The sequence below is a fragment of the Oratosquilla oratoria genome, chromosome 15, assembly GCF_046742065.1.
Source record: "Oratosquilla oratoria isolate Oo_2021 chromosome 15, ASM4674206v1, whole genome shotgun sequence".
NCBI classification, from domain to species: Eukaryota; Metazoa; Arthropoda; class Malacostraca; order Stomatopoda; family Squillidae; genus Oratosquilla; species Oratosquilla oratoria.
Genome location: NC_134791.1, coordinates 67,608,335 through 67,632,085, shown reverse-complemented (window position 1 = coordinate 67,632,085; position 23,751 = coordinate 67,608,335). Strand labels below are relative to the sequence as shown.

General features: G+C 42.6%; 2 protein-coding genes across 11 annotated transcripts in view; one reads left to right on the top strand and one right to left on the bottom strand.

Moving 5' to 3' along the window:
• Positions 1-23,751, bottom strand: part of LOC143033486 (protein FAM135A) — a 1,114,982-nt gene that overhangs the window by 294,210 nt on the left and 797,021 nt on the right. The window lies entirely within an intron of this gene.
• Positions 20,092-22,134, top strand: LOC143033488 (uncharacterized). The gene is made up of 3 exons (XM_076198988.1): positions 20,092-20,691; positions 20,856-21,373; positions 21,525-22,134. Exons 1-3 carry the CDS (start codon positions 20,092-20,094, stop codon positions 22,117-22,119), a joined length of 1,713 nt encoding a protein of 570 aa, XP_076055103.1. The 3' UTR covers positions 22,120-22,134.

Genomic DNA, 23,751 nt, shown 5'->3' with positions numbered 1-23,751 from the left:
ACGCAAACAGGTGCGCCGCGCTAACACTTCCCTCCGACAGCTCACCAGCCGTCGCTCGCGACTACTTCCTACGGGAATTCAACGACGTGCTGGTCTCCAAGGATGACCTTCGTACCACCCCCTTAGGGAAGATGGTGGGTCCCCCCATGCGAATCCACCTGAAGGCCGACGCGGTGCCCTTCACCATCCACACGCTCAGGCCGATACAGTTCGCGTTCCGGGATCAAGTGAGGGAAGAACTTGACTCAGTGGTGCAGCAAGGTATCATCACGCTTGTCGGCGACGAACCTTCAGAATGGGGCCGCCCGATGGTCCTCGTGGCCAAGAATAAGGGCGTACGCATCACGGTCGACCTGACAAAACTCAACTCTCAGATAACGCGCCCCACTCAGCCTTCGTCCACGCCATTTGCGGTGGTCTGCAGCAACATCCCCTCCGCGAGTTATTTTTTACGACAGCGGACACTCTCTACGGTTACTGGCAGATAGACCTCGCAGAAGAGGACCAGCACCTAACCACGTTCATCACCCCGTACGGGCGGTACAAACACTGCCGGGGACCGATGGGCTTCGCAGCCACCGGCGACACCTACTGCCTTCGTGGAGACGCGACTCTGCAAGGCATGACCAACTGCGTTAAGGTGGTGGATGATATCCTTTTGTTTGACGACGACTTCCCCTCCCACTTCCGGAGGATCCACCACATGCTTACCAGGTGCAGCGACCACGGCATCACCCTTAACAAGGAGGAATTCACAGTCGCCGCCTCCAGCGCCAGCTTCTGTGGCTGCCGCCTCTCCGCCAACGACATATCCGCAGACGAGGACAAGGTAAGGGCAATACGGGACTTCCCCAAGCCCGCCAACCTGACCGACCTACGCTCATTCATGGGCTTGGTGAACCAACTGGCGGACTTAACTCCGGCCATAACGGCGGCGGCTCAACCCTTATGGCCTCTGTTGAGTCCCAAGCGCTCATTCACCTGGACCCCGGATCACAAGGCTTTCGCCGACGTCAAGCGAGCTCTGTCGTCACCGCCCATGCTGGCGCCCTTCGACCCCCGCCCTGCCGGTGGTACTGCAGACGGATGCGTCGCGCCTTTACGACATCGGGTACGCTCTCCTCCAGGACCACGGCCAGGGGCACCTGCGTCTCGTCCAGTGTGGCTCGCGGTTCCTGACGGACGCCGAAACCCGATACGCCTCGATTGAACTGGAGATGCTTGCTGTCACGTGGGCCGCGTTCAAGTGAAAACTGTACCTGTGTGGATTGCCCCACTTCACGTTGCTGACGGACCATCGTCCGCTCATCCCCATCCTCAACTCATACATCCTCGATGCAGTCGAGAACCCCCGCCTACAGCGGCTCAAGGAGAGGCTCTCGTCCTTCGTCTTCACGGCGAAGTGGTGCGCCGGGAAGCAGCTCTGCATACCCGACGCCCTCTCACGAACCCCGGTTTCCCGTCCTACGCCGGAGGACGAGACCGACTACGACAAGGACGCCACGCATGTCAGGAGCGTTGTCGCCAGCAACGCCGGCGCCCGCGAGGACGGCCCGTCTCCCGACACCGACAGGACACTCCAGGAACTCCGGGCCGCCGCACGGGCGGACCCCGCCTACGGCCAACTGCTTACCTCCGTGTCCTCCGGGTTCCCGTCCAACCGCCTCGACCTACCCAGCTCCGTCCCCCCGTACTGGAGGCTCCGTGACAACAGGGATCTGGTGCTCTACGGCCAGCGTATCGTGGTCCCCGCCGCTCTACGGAAGCGCACGCTGGCCCGCCTCCACGACAGCCACCGCAGCGTGGAAGCCACGAAGCGCCGGGCTCAACAAACCGTCTTCTGGCCCGGCATTGACTCCGACATCAAGAGCACAGTGGAGGCTTGCGAGCCCTGCCAGGTGCTGCGCCCCATCCATCAGCGAGAACCCCTGCTGTGCGACGACCATCCCACCCGGCCTTTCGAATCCGTGTCTGCCGACTTCTTTCACGTCGCAGGAAAGTCATTCCTGGTTATAGCGGACAGGCTCTCAGGTTGGCCCGTCATCGTGCCCTGCGGCCAGGACACGACGGCTACCAGAGTCATCCGGAAGTTCTGCTGCTACTTCCGGGAGGTCGGCGTCGCCCTCCGCCTTCGCACTGATGGTGGCCCCCCCATTTATCAGCGCTGAGTTCAACCGCTTCATGGAACACTGAGGCGTCCACCATTTGGTCACCTCCCCGAACTACCCCCAGTCTAATGGGCACGCCGAAGCCGCGGTCAAGGCAGCTAAGCACCTCATCCTTAAGACCGCGCCCACCGGCAACATCGACTGCGAGGAGTTCGACCGCGGTCTCCTTGAATTACGGAACACCCCGTCACAGGCCGGCCGCTCACCTGCCCAGGTCCTATTCGGACGCCCCCTCCGCACATGCGTCCCGGCCCACCCGGAGTCCTTCTCACCTGAATGGCAAGCTCGCTCAGAAGAATGCGATCGCAAGGCCGCAGCTCGGGCCACCCAGACGCTCCGGCGGTACGACGAGAACGCCCGGCCCCTCCCCGCCCTGGGCGTCGGCCAGCGCGTGCGGATTCAGGACCGGACGTCCCTCCAGTGGGATAAGGTCGGCGTAGTCATGGGCCGCGGCAGGTCCAGTAACTATGAAATTCGCCTCCCGAGCGGGAGAATCTGGTGGCGCAATCGGCGACATCTCCCTCCGGTGGCCCCGCCCCTCGGCGATGCCGCCACCGTCGCACCTTATCCCTCGCCGGTGGACCCGCGGCCCTCCGCTCGGGCCCCCCGCATCACCTCTGCGGGCGCGATGGGGGGAGATGTGGTATAGTGTAATTGGCATAGGACTAATGCAAGCCAACACAAGGGTTATGGCGTGCTGTGTGCTCTGACCAACAGCAACGCCCCAGGACAAATGCCCTTTCATACATGCAACAAAGACTCCCTTCTCTTCTGTGTGCTTACAGCATCTAGCGCCTTCGCCCACGGGCAGTTACTTTGTAGGCGCCGTGGGTACATGTTGTGCCTTCTCTGTATTCATAACCTATCGATTAATAAACCCACGAACCGTACAACCTGTTTCACTGCTGCCCCAGTAACTTTGCTTGCAAACAGTATGTACAAAACACATTAATATTTTAAATGAGAGTACTGAGGAGGTGGAATCACAAATTTCATCAATCTGCTCAATTCAGGAAGAAACAGATTTGGGAGAGAAATACAAGAATCAACTAGAACTTACTAGTTGTCCTGAGTTGGAGAAAGCTTAATTGCTTTGCTCTTGAAGCACAATAAAGCAACTCCTTTGCCTGGGAATGCCTTGGGCAAAACAACTGTTTTAAAACATCAGATCAAATTAAAACCAGAGACTCAACCTATCTATATACATGCCTACAGATTACCACAATCCAAACTAGCCATTGTAGATAAATTGATCACTGAAATGTTATCACAGGATATTATTGAACATAGTAAAAGTGAGCGAAAATTTTTCCCTGATTCTGATGCCAAAATCAGATAGTACCATGCATCCAGTTATTGATTATAGGGAATTAAATAAACAGACAATACCCAACAGATTACCATTACTGGTAATAGGAGAAATTCTTAGAAGTTTGGAAACTGAGAATAGGTATTTTAGCACTATAGATATCAAGTCTGCTTTCTGACAGTTCAAGTTGCATGAAGACTCATGAAAATTCACAGCCTTTTCTATTCCAATGGGACACTATGTGTTCAAATGAACGCCATTTGAGTTATGTAATAGTCCATTAATTTACATGAGATTAATGAATACAGTTCTAGATGGGTTGTTAGGAAACACTGCCAGTTTATTTCTAGATATTTCATTAGTTTCCCAAACAGCAGCTGGGCACTTTAAGAAATTAGATTTGGTATTCACGGGACTAGTTGAAGCAGGATTGAAAGTGAAACTTGAAAAATGTAAGTTTATGCAGGACAGTGTTATTTGAGACATAGACAGGTATGAACTTAGTACAGTACATTCAAAGGTAGAAGCAATAAAGAACTATCCAGTTCCGAACAATGTATAAAAAGTTAGAAGTTTCTTGGGATTGACAAGATATTATAGGAAATTTATCCAAGGATATGCAGACATAGCTAATCCATTAAGTTCTTTGTTGAGGAAATATTCAAAGTTCATTTGGGGACCTGCACAACTGGAAGCTTTTGACAAGTTGAAAGATAAACTTACTAGTTCTCCAGTTCTCATATATCCTGATTATGATAGGGGGTTCATTCTGTGTACTGATGCATCTGACATATGGTTAGGAGGCATAGTGATGCACGAGAGAAATGGAACGTTGAAACTGATAGCTCACATATCTAGGCTTTGTAATAGTGCAGAGAGAAACTACTCTATAACAGAAAGAGAAAACTTAGCAATGACATATTCATTATAAAGTTTTAGAGATATGATACTGGGATATCCAATCAGAGTGTGGACTGATCATACAGCTATTCAGAACTTATTTAAGCATAAGAATCTTAGGGGCAGACTAGCCAGGTGGTTTACTACACTTCACTGTTATGAGGTTAAGTTTAAATGTATTCCGGGTAGAAAGAATGTTGCAGCAGATGCACTATCCAGAAATATTAGCCAACCAACAACAGGGTTGATCAATTATGTCTGTAGTATAGATGAGCTAGTAACATTAGATGAGGAAATTACAATAAAGGAAAAAAGAAAAGCTAAGACTTGGGGAAAAGTGGCTCAGTATTTGATAAACCTAAGAGGTAATCCTCCAAAACTACCAAAAGGGTATAAGATAGAAAACTTCATTTGACTAATGGACTTCTGTATAGAAAAACAGTTGTAAGTGGTAAAGATATTTCTAGGGGCCCAGTGGTAATATCACAAACTCTTGTATTAAAGTTACTTCATGATAGTGATTGTAGTTCACATCCAAGAAAGGATAAAACCTTTAGAGAAGCACAACTTAAATACTTTTGGCCAGGTATGAAGATATATATGATTATATAGAAAACTGTTTGAAATGTGCTAAGATGAAAGGAAATACACCTAAACCTACTCCTTTGTTATCATATCCCATCCAGCGGAAACCTTGGGAAAGATTTCACATAGATACATTGGAGTTACCTATGTCTGAAAATGGATATAAATATGTATTTGTTGCTATTGATTATCTTCCAAGATTTTGTATTTTACAACCCATTCCAAACAAGAGAGCTGAAACAATTGCCTCAGTAATCTATGATCAGATAATCTGTAATTTCACTACACCTATGTCATATTTTGTCATTTAACTTCGAATCGTTTGTGTGTTTGCGCGTCATACTCTGTCTGTCTGGCTACGTCGTTTGTTTTGGTTGCGCGTCATACTCGGTAAACTGTAGACGAAGCTGACTAGCTACGTCGTCGCATTAGGGGTTTATTGGTGGTCGTGGCTCGGGAGAAATGGACCGGGAGCTTGGACGGAGGTGCTGACGCCAGGGTTAGGATTAGGATCACCAACCTGACGCCGGGGTTAGGTTGGTGATCCTAATCCTAACCCCGGCGTCAGCACCTCCGTCCAAGATCCCAGTCCATTTCTCCCGAACCACGACCACCAATAAACCCCTAATCGCTCGCAAATCGCCCGGTGGCAATAGCCCTCTTTTATACGCTGCTATATTTTCATTTTCTTACATTCTTCCCCTTCCACAAAACCCGATCCCGCGCAAGCGTGTGGTCTTTCCCAGAGATTCAGATTCAGATTATGTCCTATATGTTCATTATATATATATATATATATATATATATATATATATATATATATATATATATTGTGTAAACTATATTTTGTAATGTATTTCCAGGTGTTCTAGTTGATAGCTTGGGAGTAGCTACCAAGTCTTATTATTATGACAATTTAATCAAATAGAACATGGAAAAACTATTAAAGCCGGCTCGTCTGGATCTGGACCCCAGCTCCTCAACTGCAGCGCGAGAGTGGAGGCACTGGTATAAAACCTCCAACTTCATACAAGAGTGTGGAGAAAATGCACCTGACAAACTAAGAACTCTTGTGAACTGTGTTAGTCATAATGTCTATGAATACATCGAGGAATGTACTAATTATGATTCGGCTATTTCTGTTCTACAGAAATTGTATGTACAGACGCCCAACGAAATATTCGCTAGGCAGTTACTCGCAACTCGTCAACAAAAGCCCGGTGAATCCTTAGATGAGTTTTTGAGAGAACTACGTAAGTTAGGTAAGGATTGTAACCTAAAGGCAGTTAGTGCTGAACAGTACAAGGAAGAGTTAATTAAGAATGCCTTTATTAATGGTCTAACCTCGCCTTTGATTCGCCAACGTCTCTTGGAAAACAAGACTTTAGATTTACAGGCTGCTTATGATCAAGCTTATTCTTTAGACTTAGCTCAACGCAATGCCAACTCTTACGGTCCCGTAACTCCTCAGTTTGTGCACAGCGCCGCTGTGATGACCCCTGATCGTACTCAGACTTGGGATGAGACTGTGAAGAATAAACCTATGTCTAAGGATTGTGTGATGACTGCTGAAGATCCGGTATTGGCAGCTACCCTATCCATGAAGAGTAGGTGTTACTTCTGTGGAGGACTACGCCATAAGCGTATTACTTGTCCCGCTCGAAATGCTACTTGTAATAAGTGTGGTAAGCAAGGTCATTTCGCTCGTGTGTGTATGTCCAAGGCGCCGGCTCCTTCAGGTAAGACCCCTACAGCTACTATGTTTGACTCTTCCCAACCTTCGGTCCTTGCCACCATCTCTGGTACCACTTTCCCTCAGAGCCTCCATCTAGCGGCCACCTCGACAACTATCAATGGACGAAAGTTATCGGCACTTGTCGATTCCTGCAGTGATGACAGTTACATAGACGAGGAAATTGCACGGGACTTGAAACTTCTAATACATCGAACAGGTAAAGATGTCACTTTAGCTCAGAAGTCATTACACACTAACTCTCATGGTTAAGTCGTAGTTGACTTAACGCTACATCTTAATGGACAAACTTATCCTTCCATTCGTCTTGCACTGATGAAAGATTTGTGCTGTGGGGTACTGCTTGGTCAGGATTTCCAAAAACAGCACCAGAGTATAGTCGTTGAATATGGTGGACCAAAACCTACGCTCAAGTTACCCGATACTGACTCGTATTGTTCTCTGGTGGCTGCTGCTGTAGATGAGCCTTCTCTTTTTCAACATTGGTCACCTAACTGTAAGCCCATAGTCACTAAGTCGAGATGTTATAGTAAAGATAACAGAGAATTCATTGAAATGGAAATAAACAGTCTACTTGCTGAGGGTATTATTGAGAGTAGCTTATCCCCATGGAGGGCCCAAGTTGTTGTAGTGAAGGACCAATGAACCGACATAAGCAAAGGATGTGTGTGGATTACTCACAAACTGTGAATTTATACACAGAGCTAGACGCTTATCCATTGCCAAGAATAGACGCTATGGTGATTGAACTATCAACATACCATGTGTTCTCAACTTTTGACTTAAAAAGCTCATATCACCAAATTCCGCTGAAAGAATCCGACAAGAAATACACAGCCTTTGAGGCCAATGGACGCCTATATAAATTTTGTAGGGTTCCGTTCGGAGTGACAAATGGAGTAGCTGTCTTTCAACGAACCATGGATAAGCTTGTGAAAGAAGAAAACTTACAATGTGCATTTCCATATCTTGACAATATAACTATCGCTGGCCGCACTCAAGAAGAACACGATCGTAATGTACAACACTTTCTTGAAGTCATCCATAACAGATATTTAACCCTCAATAACTCTAAAACTATTAAGTCTGTTCGCTCCATTAATATCCTTGGTTACTGTGTATGAAATGGGATTATAAAACCTGATCCCTAGAGGCTTCGTCCACTACAAGAACTCCCACCCCCCACAAGTCGGGGATCTTTAAAGAGAGCACTGGGTATGTTTGCTTACTATGCCAAATGGCTACAAGATTTTTCAACCAAAGTAAGACCATTAGCGAGTGCAAAGAAGTTTCCTTTAGATAAAGAAGCTCTACAGGCTTTCAGTCTGCTCAAGTTAGAACTTGAAAGAACAACGTTATACTCTGTGGATGAAAACTTGCCCTTTTAAGTCGAATGTGATGCTTCCGAAGTAGCTATTTCGGCTATGCTTAACCAGGGTGGGAGACCAGTAGCTTTCATGTCTAGGACTCTACAAGGAAGCGAAACACGTTATCACATTGTAGAAAAGGAGGCCATGGCTATAATTGAAGCTGTCCGTAAATGGGGCCACTTCCTTTCTAGACAACATTTCGATCTTATTACTGACCAGCGTTCAGTAGCCTTTATGTTCGATAACCGGAAACGCACAAAGATCAAGAATACCAAGATCCAGGAGTGGCGGATGGAACTCGCTGCCTTCAGTTATACCGTACATTATCGCCCTGGTAAAGAGAATGTGGTTCCTGATGCCTTCTCTCGAGCCTTCTGTTGTTCTACTGTCTCTGCCACACCAGAGACTACTAAATAAAATCAAAGCCCATGGCATAGGAGGAAAAGTGTTAGAATGGATTAGAGCTTGGATTAGTAACAGAAAACAGCGGGTCACCATAAATGGAATAAAATCTAGGTGGGGCAATGTTACTAGCGGGGTCCCCCAGGGCTCGGTTTTGGGTCCCTTGTTGTTCATTATGTATATAAATGACTTAGACGAAGGGTTAAATAGTGATGTTAGTAAGTTTGCGGACGACACTAAAATAGGACGCCTAATTAGGTCAGAATACGACGCCCAGATTCTGCAGGATGACCTTATTAAGCTGTTAACATGGTCGGTGAAATGGCAAATGAACTTCAATATCTCTAAGTGTAGCGTGTTAAATGTAGGGCTACACAACCCCGAAAATAGATAGAACTTAGATAACACGTTTTTAGAAAAATCTGAGTGCGAGAGGGACTTGGGAGTTCTGGTGAGTCCAGACCTTAAAACCAGGAAGCAGTGTATTAGCGCCAGAAATAAAGCTAACAGAGCATTAGGCTTCATTGCTAGGACGGTAACGAATAGAAGTGCAGAGGTAATTATTAAACTCTATCTAGCGATAGTTAGACCCATCCTTGACTATGCGGTACAGGTTTGGTCTCCATCCTACAGAATGGACGTAAATTCACTAGAATCAGTACAGAGAAGAATGACCAAAATTATACAAGGACTCGGAAATTTGCCTTACGAAGAGAGGCTTAGGCACCTAAACTTACACTCTCTGGAAAGACGCAGAGTGTGGGGTGATCTAATAGAAGTGTTCAAGTGGATCAAAGGCTATAACAAGGTTGATGCAAACAAGGTCATCATAATAAAACAACAGGGCAGGACTCGCAGTAATGGGTATAAACTGGACAAATTTAGATTTAAGAAGGAAATAGGCAAGAATTGGTTTACTAATAGGGTGGTCGATGTAGTAAGCGCTGAAACTATAAGTTGTTTTAAAAAACGATTAGACAACTTTATGGATGGGGATGACAGGTGGTGATGGATACGGAGCTGCCTAGTGTAGGCCTTATGGTCTTTTGCAGTCTCCTTTATTTCTTATGTTATTTCAAATGTTCTTATGTACTCTCACTGAACTATATGAGGGTCTATGTCATCCAGGAGTGACTCGTTTATTGCACTTTGTGAGATCTAAAAACCTTCCCTTTTCCACTGAAGATGTCAGGAAGGTTTGTACTTCTTGCAAGATTTGTGCAGAGGTAAAGCCAAGATTCTATAGACCTCAAGAAGGAACACTCATCAAGGCTACTCAGCCTATGGAGAGGTTAAGCATCGACTTCAAAGGACCTCTCCCAACCGCCTCACGTAATCCCTATATACTTACTGTTGTAGATGAATACTCCCGTTTCCCCTTTGCTTTTCCATGTCCCAATATGAATACGACAACTGTGATCAAATGCCTGGAACAGGTATTTAGCCTATGTGGGATGCCTAATTATATTCATTCTGATCTAGGAACATCGTTCATGTCGAAGGATCTTAAAACCTACCTCTTACAAAAAGGAGTTGCTACAAGTCGAACTACCCCATATCACCCTATCGGCAATGGACAAGTGGAACGGCTCAACGGTATTATATGGAAGGCAATCCAGCTGGCCCTGAAGTCGCGGGACCTACCCGATCAACATTGGGAATTGGTACTTACTGATGTACTGCACTCTCTTAGATCCCTTCTGTCTACATCTACAAATGTCACAACCCACGAACGTTTCTTTGGTTTTCCACGTCGTTCTTCCTCTGGAAGCTCTCTAACTTCGTGGCTAATGACACCAGGTCCAGTATTATTGAGAAGATTCGTTAGGACAAATAAAAATGAACCTTTGGTTGATCAAGTCGAACTTCTGGATGTTAATCCAACTTATGCTAATATACTCACTATCCGAGTTACGACCTAGATCGGTTCCGACCAACCGGTCGTAAGTCGAAACGGTCGTAACTCGGACCGTATACATTCGAGGTGTATACTCAAGGACATATGATGCAGAGCGTAAATCCAGCTCAAATGTCTCGTTTGTGGCCTCATTGTAGAACATTCTCAGTGCAAAATATCCAATACTCTTTGATTGTTATACTAAATAATAAATTAATAATAATAAATTAATAGGATAGGGTAAAGAAAGAAAATATATTACACAGGATTCTTATTAGAGACCGAAAATACAAATTAACACAAAGATACAAAATATAAAAAATAGAAAATAGGCATGTAAAAAACAAAAAAATTAAAATCCACTTTTTGGTTGCATGTCATCTACACTTTCTTCGTGCGTACAGTCGAGGTAAAGATCAGGCAGTAGGTCTGGTGAGGCACCATGGGGGATCCATTGGTATCCGCTGGTCGAGGCATAATTAATAAAAAGAGGTTGAAGTAATAAAGGCTTAATAACATTTAAAATAATTCCCTCAAATGTACATGAAAACAAGTACAAGATTCGCTTCTATGCACTGGGCTCAATCGTCGCCTCCCATGCGAAAACGTCTGGTCTCTCTTCATAAGAAAAGAACGATAATCATAGCATAACGTTATTTCATCAAATAAATATTTTATGCATGGAATAGTACAGTGAAACATATTGTCTTATTGAATATAAGATATTATACTTCAGAACTCCAGGAATATCATAGACTTGGGTTAAAGCCATTTGTATCCATGTTCGTACACTACAGCTTTCGACTTTCGACCAATAGAGAACTCGAACCAGAATGAAAAGTACGAATGCAGGACTACTGTAAACCGACTCTCTGTCTTGGCTTTCGGGGAAGCGTGTATCACCGATCTGGCAAAACTGCTCTTTCTGACCATTCCCACCTGCCCTGATTATCGGTGGGAAATGGGAATCGAAATACAGTATAATGTCAATTCCAGTAAAATTATGGTATATGGTAGACATCGTATGGTAGATGGTAGACACACACTAAATTATGGTAGAAATACCATAATTATGGCAGACAGCGCAACCTTGGTGAGATGCTGTGCTGCCGTAACTGTCGTACGGGAAGCTGGACACCACGTGCAAACGTACAGTAAACCAGTAAACTCATAATATGTGCATGTAGGCATCTGCTGAATGTGGTCGTAAGTACGGGTGGACGCAAGTCGCACAGGTCGTAACTCGGATAGTGAGTGTATTAGACATCAGGATGGACGGGAGTCAACAGTTTCTGTCCGCGACTTGGCTCCTTATCCCAAAAGACAGGTCAACTACTCTCCTGCTGGAAATTTGGAACCATGTTCTACCTCGTCATCAGAGGCTGTACATACTACTACACTCTCTGACGTTCCAGAGAACACTGAACTTCATCAAGAGGCTGACGTAGAGACGAATGCGTCAACACCTCTAGTACGGAGGTCAACCCGTGTGTCTAAGGCTCCGGACAGATACGGATGGGATTGATACCTATAGAATACTTTTTTTTTTCTTTTTTTTTCTAGGAGGGGAGAGTGTCATATTTTGTCATTTAACTTCGAATAGTTTGTTTGTTTGCGCGTCATACTCTGTCTGTCTGGCTACGTCATTTGTTTTGGTTGCGCGTCATACTCGGTAAACTGTAGACGAAGCTGACTACTGACTAGCTACGTTGTCGCATTCTGTCTGGGACCGGGTAGAGAAACAGTCGTGACTCTCCTTGCAAGTTGCTTCCCTCCCTTTACATGTTCAATTATGTGGTCTACTCATATGATGAGTCCTATATGTTCATTATATATATATATATATATATATATATACATACATATATATTTATATATATATATATATATATATATATATATATATATATATATATATATATGATGAAGGTGGAAAAAGAAGTCACGGGTCTAGTTCCGAGTTCCTGAGTTTATTCCTGACCGGTTTCGCTCTATGCTTCTTCAGAAGCATAGAGCGAAACCGGTCAGGAATAAACTCAGGAACTCGGAACTAGACCCGTGACTTCTTTTTCCACCTTCATCAACTTGTCACAATGTACCAGCATATATATATATATATATATATATATATATATTGTGTAAACTATATTTTGTAATGTATTTCCAGGTGTTCTAGTTGATTAAAGCTTGGGAGTAGCTACCAAGTCTTATTATTATTTATTATGACAACCTAAGATCTTAGTTTCAGATAATGGAACTGAATTTAATTAAAAAGATTAGCCCACATGGTTAACTTGGAATACTTGGATTCCTTGTGTTAAATGTACCCTAAACAACCAAATTAACACAGCTACAGGAGAAACACCCCATTTTATTATTTTTGGGGAAGACAAAATTCTCCCATATGAAATCTTGATTGCAGAGCAAAAACCTGTGTATAATATAGATGATTACATCTCAAATAGGATACATAGACATTTGGAACAAGTTAGATGAGAAAGTGGCGTGTGCAAAAACAATACACGAATTTAAAAATAGTCTAGATAAAATGAGATATGAAGACAGGACCCCACAAGCATAGCTCCCCTTCCTGTAAAATACAACTAGGCAAATACATACATTTCAAGCTATGCATCAAAGAGTTAGGGAAAACATGAAAGAGTAAATACAAGAGATGAAAAAGCAACAACACAAAATAGCACATAAAACAGAATTATAAATAGGAGATTTGGTCATGGTCAAATTACATACAACCCATAAAAACTTCCACTGAACTACTCAGGTCCATATAGGATAATTGATTTTGCAGGTGGAAATAAATACAAGATCTTACACTTAGAAACTAAGGAAGTGGCAATTAGACATGCAGATGAGATAAAGAAGACTGGGATAGAATTTGATGATAAATGTGACACTGAGGGAAAAGATACACAATGTATTAGTTTTAAAGAAACCTTAAATCCAGAGGGATATCAGGAGTATGTTTAGAGCACAATTTGTGAACTATTATGTGTCCTAGACAAAAAGTGAAATAAGTGTGAAACAAATGTGAAATTATACATGGACACTCCACTATTGCTAACATCTTTAGAATTTGATGATGATGATAAATGTGACACTGAGGAAAAAGATACACAATGTATTAGTTTTAAAGAAACCTTAAATCCAGAGGGATATCAGGAGTATGTTTAGAGCATAATTTGTGAACTATTATGTGTCCTAGACAAAAAGTGAATAAGTGTGAAACAAATGTGAAATTATACATGGACAATTCGCTATTGCTAACATCTTTAATGCTGTGTATATAACTCTTGTAACATACCTAATTGATACACAACTCACCATTTTTGGAAATGTGAAAACATCTTCCATTTAGATCTAACACAAACAATTATTCTAATAATGTCTTATTTTAATTGTTGTTGTTATTAATCAGATTTCACAATCAGAAGGAGGAAGACACTAAACACTATGTAACAATTTTTCCTGATTTTGTTAATGGTATATTATGAGATCTTAAGGCTTTGGTATTAGTAAGTTTTGCAAATTGATTTATTACATTCAATTTATATCTGTATTATACCACAATTGTTTTATTTTGACGTTACATACATTTGAGCATTTTGGAGGGGTTACTTATTTCTTTGTTATATGTGGCATATTAAGTTGATGACAATATCTATGTTAAGATAATACTTTTAACCTTGTTTAGCCAGTTTTAATAGTTAGCTCCTTGTATAGGATATTTTTCAAGTGTGTATTTCCAGCAAGCCCTGTAAGAGGGTACTAGAAAATAATTGGTTGGGACAACCAAGTGGTAGTTGCTGAGCCCTGTAAGAGGCTGGTAGATATAGGTAGACAAGTGAGGTAGATAGAGGGGTAGGTGGTGAGAATTTCATTTTTATGAGTTGGGTGTTTGATAACAGTTCATAGGCGAAGGGATTGCACAACCACGCTCCCCGCCTAAATGTCTACAAACAGCCACCAGGGACCCAATTTCATTGCTGTATAATGTTAATTTTTATGCTGATGTAACAATATGTAAATGAAGTCAGTGGTGCATTGATTTTGAGATTGCTTGAGTAAGCAATATTACCAGAGGTGGGCGTTCCGAACTAATGTTCGCGAACCTTTATCAGCGGATTTGTTCGGACCGGCAAAATCCCGGATTTGGGTTCGGAGGTTCGGATTCGGACCGACGTCAAAAAAGATTCGGACTTCAGGGTTCTGAACGTCTTTTTTTTCGCGAATCCGAACCTCCGTATCCCGGGAAAAATTCGAAAAAACGAAGACGACCAAACATTGGTTTTCAACTTCTACGCGGCATACAGATGTGGTGACGCCCATGTTTCTGTAACAACTAGAGACGCCTTTGACCATTAGCATTGTGTTTTACTTTATCGCTTCTCTCTACTTCTATTTCAGTATGGGCGTTTAAGTGTGTGTGTATGTGTGTGTGTGTGTGTGTGTGTGTATTTACCTAGTTGTATTTACCTAGTTGTATTTTGCGGGAAGGGGAGCTATGCTCGTGTTGTCCCGCCTTTGTATCTTGCAGTGTCTAGTTTGTTTTTAAACTCATGAATGGTTTTTGCGCATACTATTTCATTGTCCAGTTTGTTCCAAGTGTCCAAAACTCTATGAGGAAAACTGTTTTTCTTCAGTTCTCTTCTATAGCTATGTTTTTTTATTTTCTTTCCATGTCCTCTTGTGTTTCTTTTGTCCCAGTTAAGTAAGTTCTCACTATCGAGTACCTCTGTGCCTTTCATGATTCTGTAGATGGTCAATAGGTCACCTCTCTCTCTTCTTTGCTCCAGTGTCGGTAACTCCAGTTTAGCCAATCTCTCCTCGTATGATAGGTTTGCAAGTGCAGGTGCCATTTTTGTAGCTGCTCTTTGGATTCTTTCTATTTTCTTTATATTCTTTTTGGTACTGGGGGACCACAATGTCGCTGCATACTCTAATCTAGGCCTTATCAATGTAACCAATATTTTTTTCATCATGTCTTCGTCCAAGTATGTAAACGCCACTTTTATTGATCTTAGCAAGTTGTAAGTCTCCCCGACAATTTTGTTAATCTGTATATCATAGGACAAGTCGTTCGTGATAATTACTCCCAAATCTTTTTCGGATCCTACTTTCTTTACTTCTTTGGTTCCAATTGTATATTTTCCTGATATTCTGTTTTTGCTTTCTCCATTATGCTACACTTCTTCGTATTAAAGTCCACTTCCCATTTCTGACTCCAGTTCCATACCCTATTTAGGTCTTCTTGCAGTGCTTCATCAGTTTCTATTTTCCTTCATATAGATAGCAAACATTATTGGTGCCAGCACAGATCTTGCGGTACCCACTGATCACCTCTTTCCAGTCTGAATATTTTTCTCTGAGCACTACTCTCATCTTTCTACCAGTCAGAAAGTCCTCTATCCATTTTAGTAGGTTTCCCTGTATTCCTCCTATGTGTTCCAGTTTTTTTAGTAGTTTTCTGTGTGGTACTTTGTCAAAGGCTTTTTGCAAGTCTAGGAATGCACAATCAGCCCATCCATTTCTTTCTTGCACTATGTCTATTAGTCTTGAGTAAAAGCATATTAAGTTTGTGGAGCATGATCTTCCTTGTCTGAATCCGAATTGTCTTGGGTTTAATATGTCATTGTCTTCCAGATGTTTTACCCATCTATTCTTGATTATTTTCTCACAAATTTTGGCAATGGTGCTTGTTAGTGATACTGGCCTATAGTTGGTGGGTTCTTCTTTGTTTCCTCCTTTGTGTATTGGTACAATGTTAGCGTTTTTCCAGTCCTCGGGTATCTTTCCTTCTTTGAGTGAGCTGTTTATTAAGATGTGTATTTTGTCTGTTAGTTCTTCTTTGCACTCCTTTAGAATCCAATTTGCAATACCGTCCGGGCCATGTGATTTTCTGACATCCAGCCTTGATAAATGTTCTGATATTTCCTTTAGTGATGCTGTAAACTCATTCATGAGGGGAGATTTCTTGTTTTTGTCTATGTCACAATTCGGTATTTTCTCTCTGGTGAAAACAGATTTAAAGTGATTGTTCATGACTTCGGCCATCTCTAAATCTTCTGTGTATTCTATGTTTCCTTGGCATAGTTTCACCAATTCCTGTTTGTTTTTAAGTTTACCATTCACATACCGATAGAATAGTTTGGGTTGCTCTTTGCATTTGTCTATAATATCCTTCTCATGGTTCCTTTTCTCCTCTCTTCTCACATTAACATACTCATTTCTATAGTTAACATAAATTTGCCATTTGCTTTGTTTTTTGTCTTTTCTCCACTTTTTCCAAGCTTTGTCCCTTCTGTCTTTTGCCTCACTGCATCTTTTGTTGAACCAACATTTAATGTACTCTCTCTCTCGCTTTTGTCTTGGTACATGCCTGTTTACCCCTTCATTGTAGTTTTCCATCAATATATTCCATTTCTCTTCCACTGCTGTTTCTTCCCTGTAAAATATTTCCCAGTTTGCATTCCGGAAGAATGTCTTTAGTTTTGTAAAGTCTGTTTTGTTGTACCTCAGTCTTCCTTTCCTATGCTTTTCGTTCCTCTCTATGTCTATTTCTTCCTTTAGTATAGTTTCGATGAGTACATGGTCACTCTTTCCAATTGGTGTCTCATACTGGACTTTATGCACTATTTCAGGCTCTGTTGTAAATATTAGATCTAGTTTCGATGGCTCTTCATTATTTCTGTACCTTGTGTTTTCATGGACCCATTGGGTCATTGTGTACTCCATGGTCATATCTAGCAGTACATTGCCCCACGAGTCATCTCCTCCTTGCACTGTCATGCTGTCCCAACAAATTTCTTTGCAATTGAAGTCCCCCATAACTACCAGATTACCCTTACCCATTAGTATCTCATTGAGTGATTTTCTTGTGTCATCTAGCATTTTTTTATGTTCAATTTCTTTCCAAGCGCTTGTTTTTGGAGGCACATAAGTCACCACAAACTTTCTACTTTTCATATTCTTGCCTTCGACTTTTATCATGATCAATTCAGCATTACCTTTGCCATCTGCAATTTTTGTCACCTTTAGGTCTTTCTTGGCCAAGAACATGATTCCCCCTCCCTGTTTCTTGTCCCTGTTTTTTATCCAGTAGTTGTATAAACCTTGTCCGATAACAGTGGATGGTATTTCACCTCTTAGTTTAGTCTCTACAATTCCCATTATGTCTGGTTTTGCTTCTAACAGATAATCATTGAGTTCGTTCAGTCCCGAAATTAGTCCGTCAATGTTGGTATAGGCCACTTTTAATTTTCTTCCTTCTCCCTGGTTTCTTCTTCCCTTGTTTTGTTCGTTTTGAAGCGCCATTGTCTTAATCTCAAGTCTATTACTCTCCACTGGAATTCTTTGCATTCTGTCTCTGATCTTTTCAAGTTTTTTTCCTTTGCTTCTTCTCTTAGCGCCCTTTCTTTTTCTAATTCCTCAGTACTCATTTCTCTTTTTATCCATATCTTATTGTATTTTTCACTCTTTGCCAAGTTACCTACTTTTTCAAATATGTCTTCTACTACCACTTGTGACCTTAGTTTTATCTTTAGAGGTCGATTCCTATCCTTAGTATAGCGACCAATTCTGTAAGTCTCTTCTAAGTCTGTGCCTGAATCACTATCTCCCCCCTGAATTTCATTAAGGATTTCTACTGCTGTCTCTTTTTCTTCTTTTTCTCTCATGTACCTCGCCAATCCTTGTTTTTCTTTAAGCCCATAAACCACAATACATTTCTTCCTATCTACTGTGTCCCTGACCCAATTTGCTTTTTCGTTAATCACTTGAATGATTGTGTCTTTTGCATTATCTTGCATTTGCTGCTTGACTATTTCTTTGAAAGCAATTTCTTTATTTTCAATATTTTCTTTCCACTTCTTAATTTCCTGGATACTGTCCCCACCTAAGTTTTCTTCGATCTTTTGTGTCAATTCTTGGAATTTGTTGTTCACTTCCTGCTTTAGATTTTCGCTATTATTATCATTAGTTTTCTTCTTTTCATTATCATTCTTCAGTTCATTTATGTCTCTTTTCATTTCTTTAATTTCGTTTGTAAGATCCAAGTTAGCTTTTTTCAGGTCAGAAATTTCATGGTTAGTCTTAGATAAACAATCAATTAAACCAATGACCTCTTTTCTTAAGTCCATGATTTCATTTTCCCACCGAGTCCTATTTTTGCTCATCTCTCTCTCTATCTCTAATAATCTACTTAAGTTCTTTCTTTCGTACTTACCAAACCCTAAGAAATCATTGTCGTAACACGTGGTGCTTTGTTTATTGTTTACATCGCGGTTCAGTGGATTGCCTCCAGATGGCTCTGATTCGCAACTGGCTTTCGAGTCGTTTTCATTCATTTTTGCTAATTTCGAGTTAACACAATTAACTAGCACTGCATAGATACCATTTCGGGCACTCACGTTCACTCCCCACCCCTACAGTACAAACCAGGTTTTCCTTTTTCGTCGTAAATCCTCTTCTTCTTGGTCGCGCGACGACGAGCGGTGTTGCTTCGATGAGCGTGTATGTTTGTGTGTGTGTGTGTGTGTGTGTGTGTGTCTCAAATGACCACTGCTCGATATGCAAGCCTGTGTGACTGTGTGTAGTAATGCGAAACAAAGACTAGTAGTACTGCCTGGACTACCCTTCTTTGAACTTGGAAATATACTCGTGGTGTTTAACTCGTTGCTTTATCTGTACCACACAGACTCGTCATGTTGTGACCGCAACTGGCTGCCAGCCAATGAGAACGCTTGTTAGTGACGCGCAGCCACCGCGCATGCGCCGGTGACTGCAGCAGCCAATCAGAGCGCTTGTTTAGTGTTTACAAATCTGCACAGTCTGCAGACTTTCTCGTCACCGCGTCCCGTAAGTTACGATTTAGTTAAACAGTGCTACAATAGTCAGACATTCTTCAACCGTTGCACTGACAACACTCTGGAGAGGACACCCAAGGAGGCTAGACTACTCTACTCACATCACGCTCACCGCTGACAATGGATAAGTACGTGACATCCACACCGAGGTCGAGAAACCCAAGTGCTCAGTCTGACACACCAAGGTCCACGAACCCAAGCGGCCTCGCTGAGAGTGAATCTGACGCCAGCGATATCCAACTGCCAGAGTTTTCGAGTCCAGAGCTGATGCCTGGCACAAGTCGAGCCGAGGACATGGACATTGCCGACACCGAGGCCGAGCAAGCCGATGGAGGTCACGGTTCCAGGAGGGAAAGGGACCTCTACAGAGACTGGGACATTCTCAAGCCCTTCTTTAAGTGTGGTGTCAGCAGGGACGCCGGGTTTGCCCTCTGCGCCAAGAAAAATTGCACTGCGAGGCTGAAGCTTCAGAATGACACCAACAGCAACTTAAAGAAGCATTATGCCACCAAGCACCCTTTAGATAGTCCTGCCTTAAAAGCGGCCTTAGATGGCAGCAGCAAACGTGGCCGCTCTGCTTCTGGTGGTGGTCGGGATGCCAAAAGCCTCAGGCAGGGCTGTATTGAGGAGGCTATGGCTGAGAGGTTTGACCAGCAGAAGGCCCTTGACCTGTTTTATGAGGTAAGTTTTACTTTTAAAAGTTCTACTGTTTTAGTATGAAAATAATTTAATAAATTAATTAACTTTAATAAAAATAATTCATAACAAAAATTTAACTTCAAATACTCACACATCTTTTTTATGTTTCGGTGGATTATCCGCGACATGCTGCCCACCATAACAACAGAGTCAGAGGCACTCAGGGCCTTCCTCAACTACCTGAACCCTCAGTTCAAGCTGCCGTCCAGGAAAAAGCTTGGCGACGACATCAAGCATATGAGCGCCAGGGCCAAAAATGAGCTCACCCAGATCATGTCCAAGCAGGACTACCTGGCCACCACTGCCGACAGCTGGTCGAGCCACAACCGGGCCTTCATAGGCTCCACAGTTTCGTGGTTGGACAAGGCCACCCTGGAGAGGACGACTGCAGTCTTGGGCATGAAGGTGAAGGAGAGCCAGACAGCCGAGTACTTGGCGAGGTCCTTGAGAAAGCTGCATGAGGACTTCAGCATCAGCAGCAAGATTCTCTGCACGACCACAGGCAATGGCACAAACTATGTAAGTGCATTTGTCAACTTTGCACAAGAGGACGTCGTCATACAACCTGGCGAGGACAAGCCTGACGAAGAGCTGGCTGTCGAGCCTCAGGTCATATCTATGGAGGAGGCCCTGGACCAGGCTGACGAAGCCGAGGTTAGCCTGCCTAAACACCAGAGGTGTGGTGCACACACTCTGAACCTCCTGGCGTCTGAGGATGTTTCCAAAGTGAGTATAATAATTTTTATTTTATTTTAATAAATTAATAATTTATAAATATTAAATAATTTATTGTTCTTTTGGTAAAAACTAAAAAGATGTAAATTATTATTTATTATTTTTTAATTTGTGAATTGTAGTAAGATATTAAATAATAAATATTCTTTTTTCAGGTCCCACAATGGAACCATGGTGGCAGGAATATCTTCAGAAGGTCGGCTGCCAAGGCACAGTCTTTGTGGAATGCCCAGGGCCGCCGAACTGTCGCAGCCAACGAGATAAAGGATGCTATCGGCAAAAAACTTAAAGTCCCTGGCGCGACGAGGTGGAACTCCAGCTATGACAGTTATAAGATGCTTTCTGGCCTGCTACAGGACCTGGACACCCGTAAAAAGATCAATGATCTCTGTACCAGCATGCGCCCCAACCCGATCCCCGCCTTTGTTGACGAGGACAACGAGGTCATCGCCGAGTACGTCAAAGTTATGGCCCCAGTTGCCAATGCTTTGGACAAAATGCAGTCAGACCAGCATGCCTACATGGGGAACTTCCTTCCCAACTTGATGGTGCTCCAGAGGGACTTGAACCTGCTTAGGGACGACAACAGCATCAAGCATGCCAAGCCCCTCGTCACCTACCTCCTGGGGACACAGGAGCACCATGGCAGAGACAAAAAGGGCTTCACTGAAAGGTAGATATTTTTAATATTTTAATATAATATAATAATAATAATATAATATAATTATATAAATAATAAAATAATATAATATTTTATAGTAATTGAAATGAAAAAAAAAATCATTAATCAATAATTAAATTAACTCATATCTTAATCTTTTCAGGTTTCAACACATGTTTGAGGACCAGGAGAAGCTCCTTGCGACTGCCTTCCACCCCAGGTTCCGTCTAAAGATGGTCAAGTACATATGCAGGACAAATCCTGACTTGTACAACCTGGTGAGGGACAAGATGGTGTCGGACCTTGTGGCCCAAATTAGGTCCAAGGAGGGGGATGTGGCCTCCGCCTTCAGCCAGCCCACCTCCAGGCCACAGTCTGTGGCCAGCCACACCAGCGAGCACGACGAGTTTGCCTTCCTTCTTGAGGACGAGGAGGAGCCTGTGGTGGTGGCCAACCTGGAGGAGGAGGTCGGCAAGGAAGTAGACACTTTGGGCGCCATTCTCGGCACAAGCATCATGAGGATCTCCCCGGCAAACTTCCCCAAGGAGCACAGGCAGCACTGGGTGAACTGTTTCATCAAGTATAACACTCCCCTGTCCTCGTCTGCCTCAGCTGAACGACTCTTCAGCTTCGGCTCGGACATTTTGAGGCCAAAGCGAGCCTCTCTGACCAATCTGAACTTTGAGAACTTGACCTTCATGAAGGGAAACTTGAAGTTGGTTAAGAGGGAGAGAGAGAGGGCCGACAAGTTAGAGTGAATCTGTGAAGAGTGAAGAGTGAATTTTTGTTTTAAATGTTTTTACTCTTTTGTTTTGTGAACTTTTGTTTTTACTTTTTACTGTCTTGTATTGATAATTTGTTTTCTAGTAATAATTTTTTTAATAAATAATGGAGATATCTTAAAAAACACTTTTTTTAATCGGAAAGCTTTAAATTTAGATTCGGAGATTCGGAATGAGTAAAATTTAGGTTTGGAAATGTTCGGAAGGTATCGGAATTAAAGTTCGCTTTGCTATTTTTTAAAGATTCGGAGGTTCGCGGACAAATGTTCGGAATAAATGTTCGCACCGAAATTTTGAAAATCGGGTTCGCTATTCGGAGGTTCGGAACCCAAAACCGGCGAAGATTCGGGTTCGGATTCGGAACCCAAAAAAAAGGTTCACGCGCCCACCTCTGAACATTACATATGGGGTTTGTAACAGTTTTTCCGATTGGAGAAAGGGTGGAGGAGAAAATTCAATTGGTTAACAAGAGTAAAATCACATCCTTAGGGGAGGATCTTAAATATAAAAGTAAAGATCATTGGACTAAAGAAATCATGATGTCATTGCAGTGTGACCCAGTAAATGGATTGAGGATTCTTGATGGGAGTCCCTTGGTGTAACTCAGAGAACGTAGTGTACCGGTATATATTTGGGAAGAAAAAAAAAATTAAGCTCCATTCAATTCCCCTCTTTTAGACAGAGTAATGATAACTGAAACAATCTACAAGTGAAAATAGAGTGACTAATCATACGTAACAAAAAAAGTGAAAGATATTCTATAAGTAAATACATGAAAGAAAGATGACACATAGAGATGACAACACAGAGTGGTGAAAGGAGACCAGAGAAGGGAAGAGTGGATATAGAACAAACAATCCATAATGAAGGTGATCCCTTTTGGTTCCAAATCTAATGATACATTTTTCATTTTTGTAGATCACATTACTTATTCTTTCAGCTATGGATAGATTCATCACAAAACCAACTCCATGTCTGCCTTCTGAATTCCCTTTGAAGATGTACTTATAATCTTCATGGATTTTCTTTTATCCTTCATTCTTTGTTCTCATTTCACACACTCCAAGTATCTCTAAATATCTTTCACCATGTTCTTTGCCCTTCATTGCTGACAGATTAATAGTTACAATTCTAATATTTTTGGTTTGTAAAATTGGTCTATGGGATTGCCAGGTCATGATCATGTTAGTTGTTCGATTCTGAGGCTTAAGCTACATTTCATGAGTGGAAGTATGATCCACCAGTGGCCTGCTAAATACAATTGTAAATTTAATTTACCTTATGTGGAGGGAAATGGGGTTTATTTTTGTTGTGGTTGTATAGGCTGAGTCAGAGGAGCTGGTATACGCCACTAAAGCACTGCTGATTCCATCTAAAGCAGTGCTCATACTGGTGCTAGGATGTGGTGATAGTGATGGTGATGAGCAAGACTGTGGTTGAGGAGTGGTTCTACATTTGAAAAATGTATCCAGCTTTAACTGTCTCTTCTATTATATATTGTTCACAAATTACTAGTTCTCTTAAGAGTGCACAACTATCTCCTCTGTTGATAAGCTCTGATAACCAGGATAAACATAATTTTCCTCAACCCAATCTTCTACTTCATTT

Coding starts and splice junctions, on each gene's coding strand:
- LOC143033488 (XM_076198988.1), top strand. CDS start 20,092: ATGCTGCCCACCATAACAACAGAGTCAGAGGCACTCAGGGCCTTCCTC. Junction 20,692..20,855: donor CGTCTGAGGATGTTTCCAAA/GTGAGTATAATA, acceptor TTCTTTTTTCAG/GTCCCACAATGGAACCATGG. Junction 21,374..21,524: donor AAAAAGGGCTTCACTGAAAG/GTAGATATTTTT, acceptor TAATCTTTTCAG/GTTTCAACACATGTTTGAGG.